Source organism: Pantherophis guttatus, chromosome 1, assembly GCF_059756535.1.
Source record: "Pantherophis guttatus breed Tessera chromosome 1, ASM5975653v1, whole genome shotgun sequence".
NCBI classification, from domain to species: domain Eukaryota; kingdom Metazoa; phylum Chordata; class Lepidosauria; order Squamata; family Colubridae; genus Pantherophis; species Pantherophis guttatus.
In genome coordinates, this window is record NC_142063.1 from 330,789,561 (window position 1) to 330,816,362 (window position 26,802).

General features: G+C 40.9%; 1 protein-coding gene across 9 annotated transcripts in view; it reads left to right on the plus strand.

Annotated features, from left to right (window-relative positions):
* CUX1 (cut like homeobox 1) overlaps nucleotides 1–26,802 on the plus strand; it is a 358,675-nt gene that overhangs the window by 174,773 nt on the left and 157,100 nt on the right. For all 9 annotated transcript variants that reach the window (XM_087889230.1, XM_034420877.3, XM_034420880.3 and 6 more), the window contains exons 5-8: nucleotides 9,524–9,661; nucleotides 11,574–11,697; nucleotides 13,612–13,688; nucleotides 15,552–15,618. In XM_087889230.1, coding sequence (XP_087745356.1) covers nucleotides 9,524–9,661; nucleotides 11,574–11,697; nucleotides 13,612–13,688; nucleotides 15,552–15,618 — 406 coding nt within the window. The remainder of the gene's footprint in view (nucleotides 1–9,523; nucleotides 9,662–11,573; nucleotides 11,698–13,611; nucleotides 13,689–15,551; nucleotides 15,619–26,802) is intronic.

A 26,802-nucleotide genomic window follows, 5' to 3' on the forward strand; every position in this document is an offset into this window, starting at 1 on the left:
AAAACAGGTGAAAAACACCCTGCACATAGAAAATAGGCTTTTCTCTGATATGCTAATTTTATATAGTCAAGGATTTTCCCAGTTTGTCTAAAAGTCATCTCCCCCCCCCAAAAAAATGCTCTTGGTTTGATCACCTCCATGAGAATGCACTATTGCCAGCTAACTCTGCCCACTGTCAGGAGTTCGATCCTGACTGGCTCAAGGTTGACTCAGCCTTCCATTCTTCCGAAGTGGTAAAATGAGGACCCAGATTGTTGAGGGCAGTATGCTGACTCTGTAAACCTCTTACAGAGGGCTGTAAAAGCACTGTGAATCAGTATAAGTCTCAGTCCTGAGACTACCTGTATTTAAACACATCGCTCTTACTTGGAGCCTGAACACAATATGAGCAAGTAACTTAGGAACTCTCAAACCCAAAAAAGTATGTCCCAAATAAGCATCTATTAAAACTTGGGTTGAGTCATCTGACATGCACTGCTGTTCTAGCCATTGTGCCACCACAGCAGACTTATGACTGTAATGAAGTGTAGAATTTCCATCAGATGGAAAGACCTGTGTGCAGTGAAATTTCATTTTAATATATGCTGATTAGTGTTCATTCAAAGTGACCATAAAGTTATTCTAAGTCTAACATGTTATGGTCATACGTCCATCACCCACATAACTGACCCAATTTTACTACTTTTTTGTTGTGGCCATTAAGCAAATGCTGCGGTCAATAAATGAATCCATTTTCTGCGGTGGGCTGGCTTTTTTTGCCGGAAACGAGAAGTAAATGCTACTTTCTGGACAAAAATGTTGTAAATAGTAGTTATGTGACTGTGGGATGCTGCAAAGTAAATTTGGGCCAATATCTGAGTTCTCATAGTGTGATTGGGGGGAGGCAGCTCTCAGAGCCTAGAATCAGGGCTATAAGGTACCATCGTAATTTTGAATGGTCGCTAAGTGACCAGTTGTAAATTCAGGACTACTAGTACTTGAGGTTAGTACTTGCATATTCATCCATCCAGCCATCCATCCATCCATTCATTTATAAAATTTATTGACTTACCTTACCCTATGGTAACTCTGGGTGGCTTACAGTCATAAAAATATGCCTATACATATACAATTAAAATAAATAATTAAAATATTAATACATTTTGTTAACATGTGAAATATAATAAATTATGTAGATCTCTCCAATTTGTAATTCAGCTTGGTATTCATTCTCGCATCCTCCATCACATTGAAAGTGGAATAATTAGGAATTATTACTATTCTTATTGTTGTTGAAGTTGTGTGTTAAATTTCGAGATTTCCCAAATGCATAATACTCTGGGCAGCTCACAATGGTAGTGAACCAATAAAACAATAAGAAGAAAAAAATGCATTTGGAGAAGACCATGCCATAAACAAATAAGAACTTTTAAGGGCTCAATGTGTATCCTAAGTCAAAGTCTGAGAGAATAGCCAGGTTTTCAAATATTTCTTGACCATCCTCAAGATAGGAGTTGTAAGAATCTCTGGAAGGAAGCTGTTCCGGAAAGCAGGCACTAGGACAAAAAGACACCCTTCCTGGATTTCAAAAGAAGAAATGTTTAATGAAAGGGAGCTGAAGCGTGCCCACTGTACCCAATTGTTTAGGACAAGGAAGGACTATTGGAGGGAAGCAGTGTCTTGTGCCCGTATCAAAACCGTGTTCTTCACAATAGTATTTATATTACAAGTTTAATCCCCCAAGTTTTTTTTAATGTGTAGTATCCCTGAGAATACTACACGCAAAAAAAAAAAAAAAAAACCTTGAGCGATTTTTTACATGTAGTATCCCTGAGAAAAAAGGGGTGCGGTAGCTCAGTGGCTAAGATGCTGAGCTTGTTGATCAAAAGGTCGGCAGTTCAACGGTTCGAATCCCTAGTGCCGTGTAACATGATGAGCTCCCGTTATTTGTCCCAGCTTCTGCCAACATAGCAGTTTAAAAGCACGTAAAAAATGCAAGTAGAAAAATAGGGACCACCTTTGGTGGGAAGGTAACAGCGTTCTGTGCGCCTTTGGCGTTTAGTCATGCCGGCCACATGACCACAGAGATGTCTTCGGACAGCGTTGGCTCTTCGGCTTTGAAATGGAGATGAGCACCACCCCCTAGAGTCAGGAATAACTAGCATATATGTGCAAGGGGAACCTTTACCTTTACCTTTATCCCTGAGAAAAAATGGGATGTTCCTTTTCTCTCTCAATTCCTCCCTTCTGGCATATATAAATGTTAATAGGAAAAGCCTCTGGTTTTTAAGTAATTGCTGCAGAGCAACTTTTAAAGGTTGTAATTTATACATTTTTATAATGGTTTATATCTTTAGAACATTCTCTATGAGCCATTGGTACATTTAGGTTCCGATGTCATAGATGTAAGAAAACTCATTATTCTAACTTGAGTTGTTTGCACATTTACTCAATTAGCACAGCAATGCTTATATAACTGCACATCAAAAACCCTTTTTTATACATAATTTTAGATAGCCCCATATCTCTCTTTCAATATTTCTTCCCTTTTGAGTCTTGAAGCATCAGAATCATCAGGCTAGCATGGAAATGAAATCATACCATAGTCATTATAACTGTACTTAATTAAGTTTTCTTTAAGAGAAACTGTACAAATTAAAGTGGAGAAGTCTGGTTCAGCACAGCCTCTTTAACATATCCCAAAACAATATTCAAAGCTGCTGACATTTTAATCATTCATCTCAGCTTAAGCAAAGTTTGGAGTTTAATACGAGGAGATGGCTTTAACATTCTGCTCATACTTTATTCTGTGACTGTTTTGCTTCTTTGACATTAACCTTTAATAGAGCTAAATTAAATATACATATCCTGATGAATAATTATGAGAGTGCCAACATTTTTACTTACGATATAATGCTTTCCAGGGATTTGAAAATTTATTGACTAAAGGTTTAGTCATTATTCATTTTATAATGTAGTTGTTGGAAGGGAGGGAGGGAGGGAGCTGGTGGTTGATAGAAATTCCTGGTTAATTGTAGACTAGGAAAGCCCTGCTGATTTATATACTGTGTGAACCTTTCAAATGAATATACTGGATCTGCATCAGGCATACAGTACATGTGCATCTTCGATACAGCGTCTTAGTTCCTATATCTGCTCTATTTCTTTGCTCAATCATAATTGAATTAAATGCAAGCTCTGTGTCTCTCCCTGGTATTCAGTTTTGGTTTGGAAATGCTTCACTGTACATAAATGGCAACCATAAAGTTAAATGAGTGATATGAAGAGATGTAATTAACTCCTTGGCATTCTCAAAACTGTTCTTCCAGGATTCCTTAAGAAATAAGCACATGTTCTGGACAATTTCTATATTTTGGAATACCTTTTAGAACATGTTTTATCAAAATCATGGACGTTTGCATGGGTTACTAATGGGTTGATGTGCTTATACATCAGGTAGGGCAATGCAATGGCCCACTTGAGGTGATGATTTTGAGGATATTTCAAGAACAGGCATCTTGATCATATTAATCCCTCCTTCCATAGATTGATCAACCATCCATTGATAAAAAGTATTACAGTTGTAATACTTTAAAGGTGAGAAAACTGATTGTGATCTAAAATTTTGAATCATTACCTACCATGTTTCTCCTAAAACACAACCCACCCCAAAAAGAAGGCCCAGCACTGTTTTATGTGCATGCGTTAAAATTAAGCCCTACCCCCCAAAATTTGGCCCTATTTAAGTGCATGCGTGGCCAGGCTTGCTGGAGTGGATGACGGCAGGCTTTTTTGGGTGGACGGCTACCGGTAGCTGGAGTGACCATTATAGGTAGGCAAGGGCGTGTGAGGCATGTAGGTCGCCTTGCTTGCCCTTTTCGGCTGCGAAAGAAGCAGCCCGGTGCCAGACGAGGCACATGGGTCGTGTCACTCGCTCTTTTCAGCCGCAAAATAAGTGGTCCGGTGGCCAAGCGGGGTGCATGGGTCACTCCTTTCAGCCACAAAAGAAGTGGCCTGGTGGCCAGGCGAGGCGCATGGGGGAGAAATACAACACCCCTTGAAAAGAAGGCCTAGCCGTTTTCGGAGGTCAAAAGAAAATAAGACCCGGTCCTATTTTTGAAGAAACACGGTATTTGTGAGCAGTTAAGGTGTTTCAAAGGTCCTGGTTCGTTTTGCCATTCACAGGCTTACATTGCTCTGAGAACCCACCAGCAGTACTATTGTTTTCTCAAGATTGGAGTATTGCTTTCGTGCAGGGATGCATAGCTACAATACAAATGAGAGGTAAATCCTCTTTCTTATATTACTTCAGCAAAGAAATAAACCATATTTTTAAAAGCTGCAGGGTTGACCCTTGAGTTTTGTCCTAATCATCATCTCTCAACCATCATCTCTGTACTTGATAACATAGTCTAAGGTTAGGCTTTCCTGAGTTTGGGAACATGTCACAGCCTCACCTAATCCGTTTCGTGCAGATGATCAATGCACGAGCAACACCATAAGAGCCTTGCAGGACCTAGTGCAGGGGTGTCAAACTTGATTTCAATGAGGGCTGCATCAGGGTTGTGTTTGACCTCAGGGGGCCGGGGTGGATGTGGCCAGCTCGACATCACTCGTACCAGGGGTTCCTCTGGTGGCCTGAGTGCTCTGCCAGCGAAAATGGAGCTTGGGAGGGCGACGTATGGACCTCCTGAGCTCTGTTTTCGCTGGCAGAGGCACTGCAGGCCGATCCTGTGCTGTTCCCAGGGCAGCCCCGCAGACCTTGAGTTTGACACCCCTGACCTAGTGGCATGGAGGCTGAGGCACAAGCAGAATTCTCCCAACACATTTCTGGAAACAAACTTTTAGAAAGGAGCTGAGTCACCAGAAATAATGTGCTTCGCATTCTCAGATCAGAATGCCTGTCCGGAAAGATATAGAAATGTAGAGTGGGAAGCGGTTCAAACTACCACTTACTTCAGGAATCTGAATTAAAGCATCCCTGACAAAAGGCTGTCCAGTTACATCAGAAGCTGCCAAAGAGTCCCACCGAATTAAGCTTGCTATCCCTATCCCATCTTGGTAGAGCACTACAAGTCTGTCCGAATCTAAACAGGCCAGAAACAAGTATCAGATGACTATTATGAGCGCACAGAGGCATAATTAATTGCATTTCTATCTTGCTTTTCGCTATTTAAAAGCAGACCCAAATACGGTACAAGAGCTAACATTGAAATAGCTTCACAACTTTTAACAGGAGACAGGTTCTGATGGAAAAACAGCACAAGCATTTCAGCAGTGCAACTAGTTATTGAAGAAAATGAAGAGCCCCCCCCCCGCCCCCCCAGCTGACTATGTTTAATTAGAGACCGGATAGTCATCTGTTGGCGATGCTTTGATTTGGATTTCTGCGCTGAGCAGAGTTGGAATGGGTCTCCTCCACATTTTTGATTCTGACTTGCCCAAGCAGATAGTACTTGGCAATTCTTAGGGTTACGGTGAGTTTCCTGAAAGGCAAATTCTCAGTTACCTCTTGGAACTTCTCACTCTACTAAATAATTTGATTTAGTTGCAGCTGGGCAGTCGGTTCAGCCCAGCTGACCAAGGATTGTAGAAGAAGCTAACAGACCTCATTCCTTCATGCCCCGTCTCCCTGTCTTTATGCTGCTATTCCTGGATTTCATCCCAAATTCAGCATTAGAGCACATTGTGGACATATTTGTGGATGGAATTTAGGTGTGGGTTGTACTGAATGGTCTGTAAGCTGAAGGCTCTGAATACAGGTAGTTCTCAACTTACATCCACAAATGAGCCCAACATTTCTGTTGCTAAGTGAGATAATTGTTAAGTGAATTTTGCCCCATTTTACAACCTTTCTTCCCACAGTTGTTAACTGAATCACTATAGTTGTTGATTGAATAACATGGCTCTTAAGTAAACCTGGCTTCCCCATTGACTTTGCTTGTCAAAAGGTTGCACCATGATCCAGGACACTGCAACCATCATAAATATGAGTCAGTAACTAAGGACCTGAATTTTGATCATGTGACCATGGGGATGCTTCAACAGCCATGACTGTAAAAAAAACCTGTCATAAGTCACTTTTTTTCAGTGCTATTGTAACTTTGAGCGGTCACTAAACAAACTGTTGTAAGTTGAAGGCCATCTGAAATGCTAAACTATAAACATTGGGATACTGCGGAACAGACATAGGAACGGCTTAAGATCTGAAAGAGGATCAAAGTCTGCCTGCTTCTGACTCCATCTGTGTGATCACAATCCAATTGTGCTGATTCTAAGCTCGCATGAGTAGAGTAAACCTTTGCTCAATATCAGGATTCTGTCTTTCCCCTGAATATCACCAAACTCTCTTTATCTGTACTTCCTGGAGCACGGGTGTCAAACCCACGGTGTCACATTGTCATCACGTGACATATCATGATGTTTTCCCCCTCCGCGGTGGGCGTGGCCTACGCATGACGCATCTGGCCCACAGGCCACCAGTTTGACACCCCTCTCCTAGAGCATTCACGCCTCTAACTTGGATAATAGGAGCATTGATTTGGAAAACATCTTTCCCTGCCTTGCTCCAGATGTTTCTGATTTTGGGCTTGCGCTAGCTTGACACGAGCTGATCTATTTTAACCAGCCATATCTCTAGAGTATATGGGTACTAGAAAGTCTCTAATTTAGAGACTCTGCCTCCCCAATTTGCCACTTTTTAATTGCTTTCCAAATTCTCCCCGAGTTAAACTGTGTCTTTAAAAAATTAAATCTAATGTAAGATTAATATTTTAATAGTGCTAATAATGAGGAGGGGAGGTGAAAGACTGCAAGCCTAGCCTAAAAACCACAAATGAGAAAGCAGTGTAGTTATAAACTATGCATGTGCTACGAGGACAAACAATAAGCAGATCTGCTTTTTTTTTTTTTTCCTTTTGGCCTTGCACGATGGAGGCAATAATGTAGGAAGCCCTTGGTGAGCAAAGTAACACAATGCAGCACACCCTGCCTTTCTCTCCTCAACATAACCCAGTGCCGTTCTTCTGTAAACTCTGGCACTGGACTGACATGTTACAAAGTGCCCAGGCTTGCATTTACTGTGTTAAGAGAGGTACAATGGGCTTATTATGTGTTTCCAGCAACTGAGGGTGGTCTGTAAAATTAATGATTGTGGCAGCTGCAAATTAAGTGAGCTCCCTAATATGTACTGTTGTTGATCCACCAAGATCCGTGTGTTTAAAATTCCTTGGTGGGAGACTAAATCTTCATAGCCATTTCACAAGTGATGCTGGCGCCCAACTGCAGCAATGTACGCAGGTCTTGTTTTATGAGACCTCCTTGGATACCAGGGTTTTCCTGCTTTGATTGGCAGTTGCGTAACCAACTCAGCATCTCTGCTAAATGTTCTGTAGCTTTATGTGGCAGGTGCATCGTGGAGCTTCTTTAGGGATACTTCACCACGTTAGACTGTTTAGATGTACGGGGAGTCCTCTACTTGACAACCATTTGTTTAGTGACTGTTCAAAGTTACAACGGCGCTGAAAAAAAAGTGACATAACCATTTTTCACACACTTATGGCCGTTGCAACATCCCCGTGGTCATTGAATCAGAATTCAGAAGCTTGGCAACTGGCGTGTATTTATGACGGTTGTGGAGTCCCGAGGTCCTGTGATCACCTTTTGCGACCTTCTGACAAGCAAAGTCAATGGGGAAAACCAGATGCCCTTAACAGCTGTGCTACTAACTTAACAGCTGCAGGGATTCATTTAATAACTGTGGCAAGAAAGGTTGTAAAAACGGGGCAAGACTTGCTTAATAACTGTCTCTCTTAGCAGCAGAAATTCGGAGCTCAGTTGGGGTCGTAGAATAAATCAAGGACTACTTGTACTGCTTCTGAGGGTCTGGTGGAGATCTTCAACATATATAGATGGCTGTGTATTTTGCAGCAGTCTGTGCATGGAAAATAGAGGCCAATTTGCATCTACCTCAGTGTATTCTCCTATTAAATCTTACTTCACAAGGCCTTCTCACAACCATTCATGTTTCCAGAAAGTTTCCCTGTAGCAGAATTCTGATCATTGCCTACTTTATCTGGGATGTCTACACGTTAGAGCAGGGGTGTCAAACTTGTGGCGTCACATCATCATGTGACGTATCAGGACTTTTTCTCCCTTTGCTAAACCGGGGGGTGGGGGTGGCCAGCGTATGACGCATCTGGCCCGTGGGCCGCGACTTTGACACCCCTGCGTTAGAGCATAATTTGGGGACAGCTGATCTGTGGCAAATTTATCAACTTCGGTAGCTGCCATCGGCATTAGAGAACTCAGAAGTTGTATAGGTCATTTTCCAGGTAGCAGCCTAGATTGGAAGAGTTTCCCCCAAAGAAATCTTAGTAAGCTTCATTAAGTTTATATATGGTTAAATTAGGCCTGGAAAGCTCTGCTTCTATTTTTTGTATGCTTTCTATGTAAAGGGAGCAGGCTGTATGAGGTTGAGGTAGAGCCTCAATCTCATTCAAAATATACAAAACTACCAAAATAAGTAGAGCTATTTTGGAAATGGCTGTTACGCTCTGAAAATAAACTCTCTCGTTGTAGAGCTTAAAAGTTCTTCCTTTCTACTCCGAAACATTATTTCTTAGAGAAGCTTGGGAGTAGTATGAATGTTGAAGAACAATCGTCCTATTGACTTCCAAAAGACAAAAAGAAGACAAAATATGTTCGGGTACCACACATTAAGACTGGTCTAAGGCAGGAGTGTCAAACTCAATTTCATTGAGGGCCACATCAGGGTTGTGTTTGAACTTGGGAGGCCAGGGTGGGCGTGGCTAGCTCGACATCACTGGTGTCGGGGTGCCTGTGGTGGCCCAAGAAACCGAACTCTGCCAGAGAAAACAAGCTCTGTTTTCAGCTGCGACAGCTTCCTGCAACCCTCTGCTAGTGAAAATGGAGCTCGGGAGGGCTGCCTGAGGCCCTCCTGAGCTCCATTTTCACTGGCAGAGGCACCGTGGGCCAGTCCTTTGCTGTTTCCAGAGCGGCCCTGCTGCCCAGATCTAAGAGGGATCCGGGCCCCAGGCCTTGAGTTTGACACCCCTGGTCTAAGGCATCTGTGGCCCTTCCAGGCATTGCTGAATTGCAGCTCCCAGAATCCCTGAATTTGGAGGCAAGCCAATTGAGGTTTGAAGGGAAACCATTTGTCTGCTTCTGTACTGCAGAACTTAAATAGCCAGTTACGAAAGTGTAACATTTAGAGTTCTTAGTCCATTACTACTAGTTTTAGGAGAGCTTGTGCTTTTCTGTTTTTGTTAAAAAGTGTAGAAGATTTGTAACTATATCTCAAAAGATTGGCTTTGCTGGAGGGAATGTGGTCTGACAACATATGCACATCACTTTTTCATTTGTTTTCATTTGTGTGCATTTCCGTGTGCGTGTGCGTGTGCCTGGCCTCATATTTGCCTTTGCCAAAGCACTTACCGTTGGCTTTTAACAAGTGTAGCTTCACCAGTAAGCTTGTTTCCCTGGACAATGAAACCAATCCCAACTTTGCATTTCTCTCCCTTAGATCCTGTTTCAGCTCTAGATCTGGGGCAGCAGCTCCAGCTGAAAGTCCAGCGCATGCACGATATTGAAACTGAGAACCAGAAACTTAGGGAAACCCTTGAGGAATACAACAAAGAATTTACAGAAGTGAAGAATCAAGGTAAGCTGAGATGTGTACCAGGGAAGACCCTTTCCAATCAGTTGCAAGCCCCAAAACTTTCCTCCATGTCAAGAACATATTGTTCTGAAATGTTCTGTTAACTAGTTTTAATTAGTTTAATACTTAGCGAAGAACAACTAAAACCCAAAATTCTCAAGGATCATGACAAGGAAGCAACATCTAAAAAGGAGTTTGTCAGAGGGGAGGAAAATAGGGGCAGGCTTAGTTATTGGGTGAAGTTGAGATTCCAGCTTGGTAATGCTTTAGCCCCCGTTTAGTTTAGATTCAGAGTATGGCCTCAATTTAAATCTGTTTCATGGTCAGAATTAAATTTTACCTTTTTAAAAAAAAATCAGCTGATCATTTGTTTTTGCTTGTTTTTAAAACATTCTGGAAGCCAATATTCAGACAAACTCAGTGCATTAATTTATACGTTATGATTCCAGCAACTTCCTTAAGTACAAAATATGTGTTGTTCACAACAAAAGCTAAGTGATGCACCATTTTCTCTCCAGAATAATCTTGTGATGCTACCTCTTGCAACCTTCACTGTAGTTACAGTTTGTTTATCCCTAGGGCAGAATGCAGATAGTGAAGTAATGTAGGTTACTTATTTACGTGGATGGGCAAACTGTTGAAGGTGTCTGCTGTACATGGAAAGGCCATTATCTCGTGGAGTAAGCACTCATCTGCCCAAATTGCTCCAGGTTTTGTTGGAGGAGGAGGAGGCTGAAGGGGAACTGATGAGCACACATGTACAGTATATGTTCCTTTGCAGTAAGCCATATCCTGAACCAGCGATGAGAAGAAAACACATTCCAAGAAAAAAAACATTCCTACAGGAGGCCTGGAGTTGCCTGAAAAGTGTCCAATTCTGGTCATTATGACAGTGGGCAAATTATTTTAGTACCTGCAGGCTTGAGAGTGTTCAACTGCAAACTTGAGTAACAATTTTAAACTTTTAGTTTTGCGATCAGATATCAAGAATAGAGAGTCTACTTCAAAGCATTTCCTTATTCATTTTTTTTTCTCACAAGGAATGCAGCTTTATAACATCAGAAATCATGGGAGTAACCCCTCCCCAATAAATTATGTGTGTTTGTGTTTTAACATTCCACATCCTTTCCATCACACCTAATAATTAGCAACGTTTAGCTAAAAACAGCAATAGTTTGAACAGTGTAGATTTGTAACTGCCTGTCCAAATAAAGAATTCTTCAATTGCTGATAAAAGCTAGGCAGAATAAAGGAAATAATATAATGGATGCCCCAGAACAAGAAAATCAGCTCTTCTGTCTGGTGAATTTTCCCTTAGAAAAGAAAAGGCACCGAGGGAGGTGCCCATCAACTATTCTTATACCCATTCTGACAAAAAAAAAAAAAAAAAAAACCCACCCATTTGGAAGAATAATTTTGCAGGACTGTGGCATTCACTTAATGACCACAGTGATTCACTTCACCGCCACACACCAAAAAATGTCATAAAACTGAGTCTGGTCAGTGGGTGCCTCGATTTACAACCGTAGCGGCTTACGGTTGAAAATCTAGTCCCATTTACAGTTACTGATAATATTACAAGGTATCGCTGCCATTTCATTTTTCTGTGCACTCACATTAGAAAAGCGTGTGCTATGCTTCCTGACAAAGTCCATTGATCCCGCTCAAACCTTAAACATTTAAAGTTCAATTTAGCATTTAGGGAATAAAAATCTCCAAAGGGACTCATAGCCATTGATTTTGTGTCAGGGTTGAAGAGCTAAAGTTTTAAGTCATGCTACTGCTGCTCTTGCTGTTGCTGTACTGCAGGGCAGGGAGAACTCTGCTGCGCTACCAGGTGTGGTGGCTTATTACTCATTTTCTTTCTCTTGTTGGCTTTTTTTTTCTCTCTTCCCCCCCTCCCCCCTCCCAAAAGAGGTGACAATAAAAGCACTTAAAGAGAAAATTCGGGAATATGAGCAGACCCTGAAGAATCAAGCAGAGAACATTGCTCTTGAAAAAGAACAAAAGTTGCAAAATGACTTTGCTGAGAAAGAAAGGTACGATAACATACATGTGCACACAAATAAACAGCGGCTGTTGCTTGGTGGTATGGCACCAGCTGGCAATGGATTAAAATACACCCACCCACTCTGGTCCTTTCCACCCCTTCCCCCTATCCTTTTTTTAAAATCTGAGTCTGACTTTAGCATCTCAAATAGGGTGTGAAATCAGTATGTATATCTCCATCTAGTATTATTGTTGCTAATGTGACTATTATAATTACCATATGTAGCATCTTTGACATCTTTTGAATATTCTGAGCATTTGATAGAAACACTCCTAAGATATGAATAAAATACAAAATTTGACAAGGCAGCAGAAGCCCAGAGTTCAGGCAACCCATAAATCAAATACATAAGTAAATAATCAACCAGCAAACAATTATATTACATTTGAAAACTTTGGTAAATTACCACATTTCAAAAAGTGAAGTTTGAATATGTTGGGAAACATAATTTCTGGAAATTCGTTCTAAAGCTGCCCCAGCCCCTATTTTATCTTCATGTCCTGAGTGAGGATCCAGGATCTTTGGTTTAAATGTTTGTAAATCAGCTGGCTGTAGCTCAGTATCAGGGCATAAATGTTTGTCAAATTAACTCTGTTACCCTGAGCTACAAGCAAACTGAACCTTACTTTTATGTGATGGCCTCTTTGCCTATCCAGGCAACCAGCTTCTCCCACTTAATTGCTTGGCCATTAAGATTTCATGTTGAACTCCTGTGAGAGATGGGTGGCACATTGAGATGGGTGGCACATTGAGATGGCCTCATAATAAATGCCAAATGATGTGGAATTTCTACACAGTAAATCTGGTGGAACATTTTGAAAGCTTGAGCTAAAGTGCGAACAATGCCTCTGAACTGGCTCTACTTTTGGTTGTTCAGAGCAACCCAATTTTAAAAAGAGAAGAACTCACCAGTATAGATCAGTGCAACTTTTTCAGATGCAGGGCTCATTGCACTGACTGGCATGCGAAAGGCTGAATGCCCAATGCCAAAACAAAGAAGTAGGCAGAATGGGGACGAAAACTGAACATTATTTAAACTTTTGGTGGAACACAATGAAATACAATTTAATATAAGTACATGAATGTTGCAATTTTCCACTTCTGCCTTATTCAAAATTAAAATTTCAACAAGGTGCTCCGGGAGAGTAGCCAAAACATTTGAGGACATTATGTCTCAAGTTGTGTGCCCTTCCTCTATTGCCCATGGGCCATTTCTATGGGCTTTTTGCCCCTTTGGTTAACTTCTTCTACATGGATTTATCATGAGAGTCTTTTACAGAAGCAGTGAGAAAATATGCTGGTGTAGGCTTTCATGATGGCATGAATGAAACAGTGGTGACTATAAGCTATGCTGGCTGGAGAATTCTGGGAGTTGAAGTCCACAAGTCTTAAAGCTGCCAAGTTTGAAGACCTCTGCTATAAGGGCTGAAAGCCCATTGCCTATTTTTCTAGACTGCATCCATTCAGCCCAAAAGCTCATCACTGCTCCAAGAGAACATTGTAAGGTGTACTCGGAGAAGATAGCTTGTTATTAGAAAACAAAAAATTGTGTCGCATAATGCACTCATAATTCATAAGTTCCATCCAAAGTTTACTTTCTTCCAACTAAGGCAGGGTGTCAAACACCCAACAACACATCGTCCCATGACATATCACAACTTTTCCCCACTTTGCTAAACCAGGGATGGGCGTGGCCAGCGCATGACGCATTTGGGCCGCGAGTTTGATACCCCTGAACTAAGGGATTCATGTTCCCCCAGTAGGAGGATTCCTTTGTGGTACCCCCATGTGTGAAACTGTGTTTATTATTTATTCTAAACACGCCCCCACACACACCAATGTATCCTACAAGAATTGAGCATATTTTCTGTTTCTTGGTGTTAATGTAGTTCTCTGTTTACAGAATGTTGCAAGAGACGCAAATCTCAACGGCCTCAAAGCTGGAGGAAGCCGAACACAAACTGCAGACGTTACAAACAGGTTGGCTGGTTTCCCCCCTTCTGTGACTGATAACGATGGAGAAAAATAAGGGAGTGGGTAGGCTTGGGAATTCATCCATGCAAGGGCTGCTTTAACTTTTCAGCCTGGAGCATCCTTAATACTAATACATTTTGAACCTGGTATAGAAGCTGGTTGATCAATGTTCATTAAAGGTTTAAAAAATATATGAGGTAAACGTCATATTCTAAAACCATTCTTATTAAAATCTAAGAAGGAGAAATGAAATGAGGACTTGGGGATGAGAGCATTTGGATCCACAGCACATTGCTTATTTTTTAGGTGTGACTTAAGAGCTGTTAAGAACTATTCCCCAGCAAACTGGCTAGGGAATTCTGGGAATTATTTTTTTTAATTTTATTTATATGCCTCCCTTCTCCGGAGACTCAGAGCGGCTTACAGTGCGTTAAGCAATAGCCTTCATACTTTTGTATATATTATACAAAGTCAGCTTATTGCCCCCACAAACTGGGTCCTCAATTTACCTACCTTAGAAAGGATGGAAGGCTGAGTCAACCTTGAGCCTGGCAAGATTCGAACTTACTTTAATTGCAGACAGCTGGTGTTAAATTGCAGTGCCTTGTCTGCAGAGCTATCCAGGCTCCTTTGAATTGAAGTCTCCTCATCTTCAAGTTACCAAGCTTGAAGAGACACTGCTGTAGACTTTAGCAGGGATGCTCATCAACATTTCTAGCTACTGCATATGAACAAGAAACTTTTTAAGCAGCTGATGCGGACCACCCATTTGATGGAATGAAAGTGGTTCAAAGATTTAGACCAGGGCTGTCAAACTCTCGGCTAGTGGGCTGGATGCGTCACGTGCTGGCCATGCCCACTCCTGGTTTAGCAAAGGGGAAAAAAGTCCTGATACGTCACGTGACGTGAGTTTGACACCCCTGGTCTAGGCCATTAACATCGTTGAAACAACTTGACCTATCTTTTTGCAGAGTGGAAGTCGTTCTGTTTTCTGCATTCCCAATCGAAATCTTCATGCTGATTGCTGGATGCTTTTAGGGCCAAAGATGAATATGTTACAGCAATGTGTGTTTGTGTATTGCATCCGATTTATGGAAAGAATATAATATAAGGAAAGTATCCCCACATCAGCAAAAATACAATGTGTGAATGTCCATTCAGTAGCAGCAAGTATAAATTTCTTAGTAATGTAATGGTGGTCAGGACTGACAGCCGAATGTTGAAGTCTCAGGTGAGCACTTGAAATCCTTGGAGCCATTAATGGCTTCAGATGGAGAGAGATGTCTTTAACAGTATCTGTCTCATCTCAGGATCACAGAGAAGCTTGGAGTGAGGTGAAAAAGTTATCTGACTTTGCCCTGAGTAGATGCTGTAGAAGGATTTTTCATTCACAAAAGAAATGAATGCCTTTTCTCCTGCTCATCCTTTTCAATCAGGGCTTGTTTCTAGCTTATCGCCTTTTGCTCGCCTACCAGAGCTGCACTTCTGTCCCCATTTCCTTCCCATCTGAAGTTGAAACAGGTCCCTGGATAACTCTGAACAAGAGGTTCAAGTCACAAGAGCCCATCTATAAACGGCATACAGCTTCACCAAATGAAGCAGAAGAAAAATCTAGAACGTTTTCACCATTCGTGAACAAGAATGGTGGTCGGTTTTGGGTTCTTTGTGCATCTCTGTATATTTTCTAAAGAAAAGAATTCGAAAATGCTTTTAAGCATTGTTTTTCTGCAATGTGATTTTGTTTGGTCAGGGAGAAGGCTTAATGTAAGATGACTTTTCAGAAAGAGAACAGTTCATAGCTCAGTAGTAATTGAGTAGCTGCTGCTGCTTTTTAAAAAAAACATTTCTTTTTTCTTCTCCATCCTTTAGCCTTGGAAAAAACACAGACAGAATTATTTGACCTGAAGACAAAATACGATGAGGAAATGACAGCAAAGTAAGATCTTTCAACTCCTCTTCAGCACATATGACTTGTGTTAACCTTCTTCTGCCTCTGAGGGCAAGGATAAATACAGATAGTCCTTGAGTTACAACAGTAATCGGACCCGGAATTTCTGGTCACTAAATGTGCTCATAAAGCATGACTTAACGTGATTGCACTGTTTAGCGATAGCAATCCTGGCACTCCCCATTGCTGTTGTTAGCCAAATTCCACTTGTCATTTGCCAAGGATCCATTCCAATTCCAGACTTGGTTTATCCCAGCCCCAAGCCTCAGTTTTTGTTCAATTCTGGGAGTTGAAGTCCATGTATCTTAAAATTGCCAAGGTTGAGAAACATGATCTATACACAATCTTGTCCTGATTGAGTGTCTGGGGGGAAAACATGGATAAGATCAATGTAATGTTTTTTCCCTAGAACCCCTCATGAAATGTCTGGGAAGAGAGATTCTTAGTCATCCAGGTCATAGTTGACTCAAAGGTGCTTTTTCAAAAGGCAACTGGACTGTTTTTTCCTTGAAGAAGAAGAAGAAAAAAAGATGTTTCACTTCTACTTCACCAGCTCAGTTCATTGATTCAGAACCGATGAAGCTTCTTGGATGAGAAGCGAAATGCCTTCTTTTTCTTCCTCAAGGAAAAAACCAATCCAGTTGCTTTTTGAAAAAAGCACCTTTTAATCAACTCTTTTGAAAGGAAACTAAGTGCGATGACATGAGTCTTGCTGCAGTAGAGAAGATGTGGCCCCTCGGAGAACCATTACAAAGTTTCTGTAAAACAGGTGGCAGCCAAAACAGCTAACCCAGTTGCGTTATTTCCGGGCCCCATTTTCATTTTACCCTGATCTTTGAGTTAACAGTTCTCCCAGGAAAGCAGTTCAGTATAGCTCTATATAAAGGGGATGTGGTGGCTCAGTAGCTAAGATGCTGAGCTTATCATTCAAAAGGTCGGCAGTTCGAATCCCTAGCGCTGCGTAACGGGGTAAGCTCCCATTACTTGTCCCAGCTTCTGCCAACCTAGCAGTTCGAAAGCATGTAAAAAATGCAAGTAGAAAAATAGGGACCACCTTTGGTGGGAAGGTAACAGCGTTCCATGTGCCTTTGGCGTTTAGTCATGCTGGCCACATGACTACGGAGACGTCTTCGGACAGCACTGGCTATGTGCGAGGGGAATCTTTACCTTTACCTTATAGCTCTATATGTGCTTACTGATTTGCTCGTTGAGACCAGCTTTTCCCAAAGTGCTGGATGACGACTCGAATCATTGGCTGCGCACGTATGAGAGAATGAGTGATGAGACCTATTCTCCGGCACATCTGGAGGTTTACACCATTTGTAGCCACTGTGTCTCTCCCATCTGCCAGCCTTCAATAAAAGAAAAATTGATTGTGGTTTTAATTCTTGAGTGCATAATGAGTCGGGGTAAAATTTGTGTTTGGGGGTGGACTTGCATAATGGAGAGTGTATTAGAGATGTCAGCGTTTGAAGGATGCTGTTCCCTTTCAGGTTTTTTGTCAGAAATTGAGCAGACAGGTTCTTCAAATGAGAGGAACAAAAGAAGCAGCTAACCTCCCGACAGGACAGCTGCAACAGCAAAATGCCTTAATTTCTATGGAGCCCAGGCAGGGCAATGACATCAGGCCTATGTTAAACTCTTCTACGAATCCTTTGCAGTATATAAGTATTGGGAAAGTATTCTTGGAAATGTTGCAAATGAGGGATTGTACACTGGCCTTTTGTCGCCTGCAGGAATGAGAAGCTGTTAGTGACTTTACCCCCTCTCCCCTTTTTAAAAATGTTTTTTATAGGATCGCTTCCAGTTTTGGAATTGGTATTCAGAACAGTTCCAGGACAATCCATCCCCCGTTTTGAGATTTGAAATTTAAACCAAAAAAATTAAAAAGTAGAGAAGATACAATGGCAAGGGGCTGGGCTGTTTTCTTAAACGGTTATTTTACTATCCAGATAGAAAACTGCCAGATAGAAAACTTGAGGATTTATTTTTTTGTAGGGATATTTAAAGATGCTTTTATTTCAGTTTTGTGAGCACCCTAAGGTGAAAAGCAGAATAAAAACTCTGAACTCTAGCAGAGCTGTTGGGGAGAATTTTTTCTAAAATGAAAATGATGGTTATGAGTTCAACCGTGTGCAATTATATGACACTTTAGAAATTTTGGGATGCGCAGTTCACAGCCCCCAAAGCTTGGATATGATTCCAAGAAGCCTAAGCTGCTGACTAGTCATTTTAATGTGCTCAGGGTGAAAAATTAATAAAATATTATGCCTATTTAATTTTTACCTTTTGGGCTTATTCACCCACTTGTAGCACTATGGTCTCTGATCCCAAGCAGCTCTCAGCTGAAACATAGCTACATGTGTCTGTTTATATATGGTGTGTGTATATGTATATGTGTGTATATATATATATACACACATATACATATATGTGTGTGTGTGTGTGTGTGTGTGTGTGTGTTTTAAGCACATATGATGGTATTAGCCTACACCCTTTCCTCTCTCCCTGTTTTAATTTTCAGGCTGTGTGAGGGCTGGGGCAAGTTTTCATTCTCCATGTAATTTAGTAGCACATCACAGAAATAGTAGATAATTTTAAAGAACAACAACAACAAACAACAACAACAACAATAATAATAACAACTGGAGAAGATAACAAACTACAAAGACCTGTAAATAGAACGACTGTGGCAAAAGAAAGTAAAGATAGCGCCAGTAGTAATAGACTCCTTGGGTGCAATCCCAAAACAACTGGAGCATATTTGGCATTGATAAAATCACCCATTGATCAATTACAAAAGGCAACTTTGCTTGGAATAACTTATATCCTACGACAATCCTCAGTTTAACACCCTCAAACAAAATACCTGCCTATCCTAGGTTCTTGGGAAGGACTCGATAGCTGGATAAAAATGTCAAATGCAGTCTAAACATCTGGCTGACTGCGTGATGGACCAGTAATAATACTTTTGGTATCTTTGTTGATATATACTAGCAATTAAGATTTTCGCTGTTGTGCTAGGCCTTTGACCTTTTTAATTCCCAATTATGTTGAACATGTTTTTTTTTTTAATCCCTTATTCAGTAAACCAATTCATGGCCTAAATATGCAATATTAACTGCTTACTAGAAAACAATACCCTCCTCCTGCTCTTTATGATGATTGTTATTCATAATTATTTTGTTATTATTTAACAATACCTGTGAACAAACTCTTGCCAGCTGTCCCCCCGTCTCTAGAAATGAAGGTGTTAATGGCCAAAATAAAATGGCTTTCCAGCATGTCAGCTGGGTTCTCAGAAGCTGAAATCGACAAGACGCCATCAGTAAAGTTTTCCATGTGTAGGCTTGAAATAAAATGTAATTAGGGCTTTATGTGCAGAACAAGGGTCCATTGATGACTACAGCTGGTCTTTGTTTTCTTCCGTCACTGAGTGTGGGAGGTAAAAAAAGTGGTCCTCTTCATGTTTATTAATGCAGGATTCCTGAGACAAATGGCAAGCACAGTTTAATGTTTGTTGGAACATGGAGGGGCTTGCCAAAACAGTTGTGTAAGAGAATTTCAAGGTTTTCAGATTGCGGCTGTTCCTGAATTAAAAAATCAGATGGTGGAGCTGTATGTTTCCATACCGGAGGCAAGCTGAGCAGGAGAAAGGGGTAGCAGAAAGGGGTGACTGTTTAGAGCAGTGTTTCCCAACCTTGGCCACTCGAAGATGGGTGGACTTCAACTCTCAGAATGCTGGCTGGTAAACTCTGGGAGTTGAAGTCCGTACATCTTCAAGGGCCAAGGTTGAGAAACACTGGCTTAGAGGAACCGAGAGTTATAAGGAGAGTTGGCACCAAATTGATGTGAAGAGTGAACCAGAAAGGGAGAGATACGGCTGATTTGATTTCCAGACAATGGACAGACAATTGCTCAACTGGCAATCAATTTTGCAGGCAGAAGAATCCAGGTTTAATCTTGACATCTCAAGAAGTAATCAAGAAAGACCATTCTTTGACTCAGACTTTGCAGCACTTTACTTGGTCAAAATACGGGTAGACCTTGACTTACAACCACAATTGAGCCCAAAATTTCTGTTGCTAAGTGGATTTTACCCGATTTTACGACCTTTCATGCCACGGTTGTTATGTGAATCACTGCAGTTGTTAAATTGGTAACATGGTTGTTAAGTGGATCTGGCTTCCCCAGATGCTTGTCAGAAGGTCACAAAAGGAGATCACATGACCCTGGGACACTGCAACCTTCATAAATATGAATCAGTTGCCAAGTATCTGGTTTGATCACGTGACCATGGGAATGTCACAATAGTCATAAATGTGAAAAATGGTCATAAGTCACTTTTTCAGTGCTGTTGTAACATTGAATAGTCACTAAATAAATTGTTGTAAGTTGAGTACTACCTGTAGACAGTAGGTGGGATACATGGGCTGATTTCCAAGCGAAACATCATAGATCAGGGATCAGCTACCTTTTCAATAAATGAAATGGCTTTTCAGTGCAAATGAAATGGATTTTCAATGCAAAGTTTTCTGAATGGCTGCCATTCAGTTACAAACCCTGCAGATTAAGGATGATCAACATATGGGTAAACCATTCATTACTCCTGACTGCACTCATTCTAGAGAACACAGCTCAATATTTGGAACATTTATCTTAACTATGAATCTTTTTCATGGATTTTGTATGAAATAATTTCTCTTTTCTTTGAAATGTTTTATAGTGGTACCTCAATACCTGTCATTAATTGGTTCCAAGAGGCACGATGAGTCCCAAAAATGATTTTTCCCATAAGGAATAAAGCATTAGTCATGAAGTAACCGACAGTGACAATTTCTAGCTTGCATGTCGAGTACCAAACAAATGACGAGTACTGGGACAAAATCTTTGTGTTAGAGTGCATCGGATACCAAATTTGACGAGTTTCAAAGCAGTCGAGTACCATGACACTAGTGTATTTACAGTACTCCAGTGCAGTATTGAGGTTAATAACTGTTTTCTCTAGCCTGCCTAAAATATCAGGACTTAACCATGGTTTAAACATCTGGAAGGACTTCAGGTTTCTGCAGTCCAGAACAGGAGACAAATTAGTTGCAGAGTTCACACATCATAGCAAACTCATGTCGCAGCAACACCTGGAGAAAAGACACAAAGAAGGAGGACTTTATGAATATGATAAGAGGAAGCAGGTTGTAAGCCAAGCCACTAATAGAACATAGGGATTGTGGCTTATCGTATCTACAATTTGAGCTGTAGCAATCAGATCTATTTTACATAGCTCATCTGACTGAACTGGCTCAACAAGCTATTTGTAGAAATATTGTAACACCTAAATGAGTTCTATAAATAATTTTTAAAAAATAATTTACAGAGTTTATCCAAGGACAGTCAGAAATTATAGCAACCAGGAAAAAAAATATTTTGTAGCGGGGTGTTGGTGGTGTTTCAAATCTCAATACCCTGGCAGTTTAGATTTATGATTTTTCAGAACTAAAATAACTTATATATATGTTATAATAAAAATGTTACTAAGATCCTGGGAACAGTGGGGACTCATACAATCAGAAAGGGATCTATAGAGTTACAGTATCTCCCATTCCGGAGAATTCCATTTTGTTATGTGCTTGAGAGCAAATTTTACATTTCCCCTTTTAACTGTCAGATTCTCCTTGTTCAGATGTTTCTCATTTTTTTCCACCCCTCTGTGCACATATGTTCGCTTGGCTTCAATTTCTGAAGCCCTGTGGTAATGTTTCTTTTTTTAAAAGCTTAAAATGCCAATTTTTATGAAGTGCATTCAGTTTTGTTTTTACAGTGTTTCACCTAAAGATTTGTAATTTTATGAGGAGCTGGTCACCTAAACCACAAGCTCTCCACAAACCATGGCCAAATTCCCCCTGTTTTGCATATAGCACTAATAAGCTACTATTATGTGAGTACTGAGTATATCTCCACTCTTCCTTCCTCAGGATCTCTGTGGTGTGTCCTCTTTCACAAACATTTTCTGCTGTTGCTTGGTCACTCTTATAAAGTGTGTGCACACTTGTGTATACATTTTACTTCAGGGTATCTATGTTTCTCTGTACATGTATACAGGCAAATAGAAGGGTAATTGTAGTGGCAAGCAAACTTTAATCAGCATCACAACTTCTAAATACGTTCTGCGTATATAGATGCTGTTTACTATGCAGCTTAATGATTTCAGTCACAGGATGACAATATTACTAAGCATAAATGTTTGGTCCTTATCTAAAACTGAAAACGGAGAAGGGAAGAATAGTGTCATAAGAACATGGTTTGTTCTATAATGTAAGCTCCTGTTGATGTGCTCTCGTGTGTACATGCACATATGCATGCATACATGTACACACATTCTTTTCTTCCTCCACCCCTTCCTCCCATCCAAGCAGAGGTAAAAACTACTGAGTGTACCCAGCTGTCTCAACTACTGGAGACTCCCTGTGAACAAAGCTTTCAGATTAGAAAAGGTTTCCTTCCTGAAACGAAAAGGGATGGAATTGACCTTTTTTGATTTGTTTCATGGTTTGTCTTTTCCTTTCTTCAGCTGCCATTGGTTAAGAAATATCTCCAATTGCCAGTAAGATGGCGCGGCATCATACTTGAACCAGTGTTCCTTTTTGGCCACGGCCGAGGACTGTGGCAAGTCCGAAACATGCATTTTTAATGCAGAACTTTATACACTCTGGTCTTGCAGTACAGCAGTTGTGCAGCCCTCTCTGGAGCTTTCAGATTTAAGGCTTGAATGAACAAAGCCCAGGCTCAGGATAGTCCGCACGAGCCAACATTAACCCTTGCCTCCACAATGTAGAACAGTAAATTTCCCTAGAAAGAAAGGGCCGGAGAACATTTTCAATGGTTTGTGTGTTGAATGCTTACATTTCAGCAATGTAAAATTGATTGCGTTGATACCTTCATCAACTGCTATATTCTTTTGGTATTTTAGAACATTTCCTTCTTTTTTGAACTGGGAGATTCCTCGCCCACTTTTTAAAAAAAGAAGTATAGGGCTTATGGAAGGCTGAATATATACAAAGATATTCTAGTGAATCAATCCAATGGTGTATTTTCCACAGAGTTTCCTTATCTCTTCAAACAGTTTGGATTCTCCTTAAACTGACACTAGTCTACTCCTATAACAAGATCCAGTATTGGATGTTTCATTGGAGATGTTGCTTTAAGAAACATCATCATAGGGACTAATAACCCTTTAGCGTTCTCCCCGCCCTTCCTTTCTTTGCTGTACTTTTATTTGTGTATCTAATGAAGAATGAGAATTACAAACTATAGACATTATTAGAGGTGTAGTTGCCTTAGTCTGTCACAGCAAGGTCAGTAGATAAGGTGACACCTTAAAGACTTAGTAAATTGTCCTGATATTCATCATTGTTGGCAGCCTTGGCTTTTCTAGTGCATCTTTACTGCATTTAACAGAGCTTCATCCTTGTTTTCTCCACTACATTAAAGTGCTTGCAAGTTTGTATGAAACATCTTTTGGGGTTAATTGGGACAGGATTTCTTTAACGCAACATTTCCAAACATCTACCACACCAGTCCCAAATTCTTCCCAGCCAATGGAAATATGGGGCAAACATAGAATTGCACCTAGTGGCTTTTATGTGCGCATGGAAAATTTCCCAGAAATTAGTCAGCATGAAGGGTTTTTTGGCATCCCCATTACAAAACTACTTTCACTAAAAATTCCAGATTTCATTATTCCTCTAAATCAGTGTTACTCAACCTCAGCAATAAGTCGGGTAGACTTCAGCCCAGAAATTTTAGGCTCAATTGTGGGCGTAAGTCGAGGACTGCTGTAAATAATATATTTATAGCATCAGCAAATTTCTTCTTATTCTTTTAGGTTGATAACTCAAAAATTAGCTTACAATTCCAGCTACTTTTGTACCCACACCTGTATGCGCAATACCTTTGTAGGGGCAAATCTTTAGTTCAGATATTGCCATATGCAGTCACCTGCATAGATAATAAAATCTCTGGAAATAGTGCAAGGTATCTCCAGAAATAATCCTGGGTGTTGCCTTTTCTGCCACACAGCTTATACGTTAACAACTTCATAAGACAAAAGACAAAGAGAGGAAAGATACATCTGTAGAGTTCCCATCCATAATGGTAAAAGGGAGTTTTGTGCATTTAAAAATGTGATAGAGAGAGAGAGATGTTAACTTCAGAGAGTCAGACTGGGTACAAAACAGGCAGAGGTGTTAATGGCACTCGCAAAGGATTTATTCTTGAGCAGTGTTTAAAGTGTTTGCCTTGAGCCCTTTTAAATCACACATACATTTTCAAGTGATATCCCAGAAATACATTTGTGCTCCTTCTTAAATCACAGCGAGGCCTTGCGTTCCAGCCAAAAAGTTTTCCCATGAGACCAGCAGGGCAAGAAGAAAAATAATAGTACAGTAATAATAATAATAATAAAAGGCTGTTAAGAAAAGACCCCCCCAAAAAAATGTCTGGACAGGAAAACTCCTTCAGAAGCTCAGTTAATGGGTTACAATCAGCCCTCAGAAAAGGCCTGAGAAGTTCGGCTTTCTTCATAAAGGAATTGGCAAGAGTTTTGCCCTATTTCCTGACCCCAATTGCAGTTGTTTCCAAGTTGGATCATAAAATTCTTCCTGACATCACTGAACTCAGGAATTCTGTTTTTGCAACAGGAAGGTGCTCTGATTTGAATCAAATTTTTTTGGGGGGGAGGGCACAGTCCTTTTTTTGCTGTGTCATTTCCTGACCAAAATCTTTCAAAATGCTCTTTTCTGAGTATAGAGCTACATGTAATATGCCCACATCTTTTGTTAGCTTAAGTATAGAAGGAAAAACAAGACCATGTTCTAATGGCAATTTTGGCCACAGATCATATGTGGCGGAATGTGAAGGAGAACATTTTACCAACACCAGACTGATCAAAATCTGACTTAATGATACTTTTAAGAGCAGTTTTAATCCTTCAAAAGAGAATACAGAGTCTTGCAAGTCATTTCAGCCAGATTTGATCTTCATCTTAACTCCGTCAACTGATAGGCTGATGTAACTTTCCTTGCCTGATCATAATGGCTGAGAAATGTTGAGGAGAACTTTAAGCCCAACACATCTGGAGAATACCAAGGCAGAATTGCGTGAAGGTTGAGTTAACATAGAGTAGCAGATTAAGGAGATAACATTGCCAGTGAAGACTAGAGTTATTTGGTGCCATTTGCACCATTTTTGAATAGTGAATAACAGCCGTTTATGCATATTGAGGAGAAATAAAGCTGGAAAATGGAAAAAACAACTGGTTGAAGATAGAATTCTCTTTCTGCTCATTGGACTCACCTCCTTATATAACATTGTAAAACATCGCTCATTCACCTACATACCCCAATTTCAGATTTAATTTTTAATGTTAGTATGTTAGAACAGGGGTCCCCACTACAGGGCCTTGAGCCCCTTAGAAGCGGGCCATGGAAGTGCTGGGCGAGCGTGCACACACATATCCCCACTCAAGTGACCAGTGGGTGAGTGCATGTGCGTGTGCTCTATTTGCGTGAGCGGTGGGTGCGCTTGCCCGCCACTTGTGCAAGTGGAGCTGTGTGCATACTTGTCTGCCGCTCATGCAGAACTATCCAGTGGTGGGTTTCAAAATTTTTTTACTACCAGTTCTGTGGGTGTGGCTTGGTGGACGTGGCAGGGGAAGGATACTGTAAAATCTCCATTCCCACCCCACTCCAGGGGAAGGATACTGTAAAATCTCCATTCCCTCCCCAATCCAGGGGAAGGTTACTGCAAAACCCCCATTTCCTCCCGGTCAGAGGCAGAGAATAGATGGGGGTGGGGCCAGTCAGAATTTTTACTACCGGTTGTCCGAACTACTCAAAATGTCCGCTACCGGTTCTCCAGAACTGGTCAGAACCTGCTGAAACCCACTTCTGGAACCATCCCTCTCCCTCTCCTTCGCCCCTCCCCCAGTCTGCAAAGGTAGGGGAACTCTGTTAGAGGAATAGATCTAGTTAGGCTGCTACTGTATATGCCAACCATACAACCCAGTAGCCGAGGCAATATTGCTGTCATGTTGTGCCTATTTTGTAATCCATAGAACCACTAGAAACCCGCCTAGGGAGGCTTGTTTTTAAATACATTGATATGATCCTTAATTCTGGACTATGAGTTGTATATTAAAAGTACACAGTGGCTCTGAATCCAGTCAACAAAACAGTTACTAATTTTACCTAACGTGTTACATCAATGCCATTTTCTGGTTTAAGCTGGTGGTCTGCATAACGCCTAGGCGATGGCTGGGTTTCCATAACATACTGAACCACAATCTGTTTAACTCCTTTTAACTTGTTCTAGTTTGCTGTGCAAACTGAACCAAGCAGGTTTAGTATCTGAGTGAGATGGAGAATGTTTTACTTGTCTCAGTACCTCACAAACTTCTAGTCCGCTTGGTTTTCTTCTGTTGCATGCCAGGTCAGCTCCATCCCTCGATTCAGTCCACTAATAATGCAGATATCAAAAAAGTAAGGCAGAGTGGCTTTGGCAGAGGGAGGGGGTGGGTGGGCAGAATGTGTACACACACAAGGGGCCAGATTGTCTGTTCCTATCGCCATTGTTTTCATAACACTTCACAAGCAGCAAGAGAGATGGCTCAGCCAGCCAATTTATGAGGAAGCCCCATAAAAGGAGGTTAGCATGGAGGAAAATCTTGCACTTGGCATTTTTAAAAATTGCACTCTGCCTTCTGTAGGTGGAAAGCAAGCCTCATTCTTAAATTGAACTACATTCTGGTAAAATCTGCCCCGTGCTGGTGCACCCAGAACGAAATATTGTGCTGCTACAATCACATTACGTTCTGGGGTGCAGCAGGCTCTCTATTGTGAGCTTAGAGATCATGGAGCCATCATATTCTACCATCACAATTTGGTCTCTGTTCACAAAATGTTAAAGAAGCATTCTTAATTTATTATTATTTTTTATTATTCACATTTCTATGCCGCCCACTCTCCGAGGACTCTGGGCGGCTTACACCAAAGACAGTATACTAAATAGCATATTGCCCTCAACAATCTGGGTCCTCATTTTACCCACCTCGGAAGGATGGAAGGCTGAGTCAACCTTGAGCCGGTGAGATTTGATCCACTGATCTGCTGAATTAGC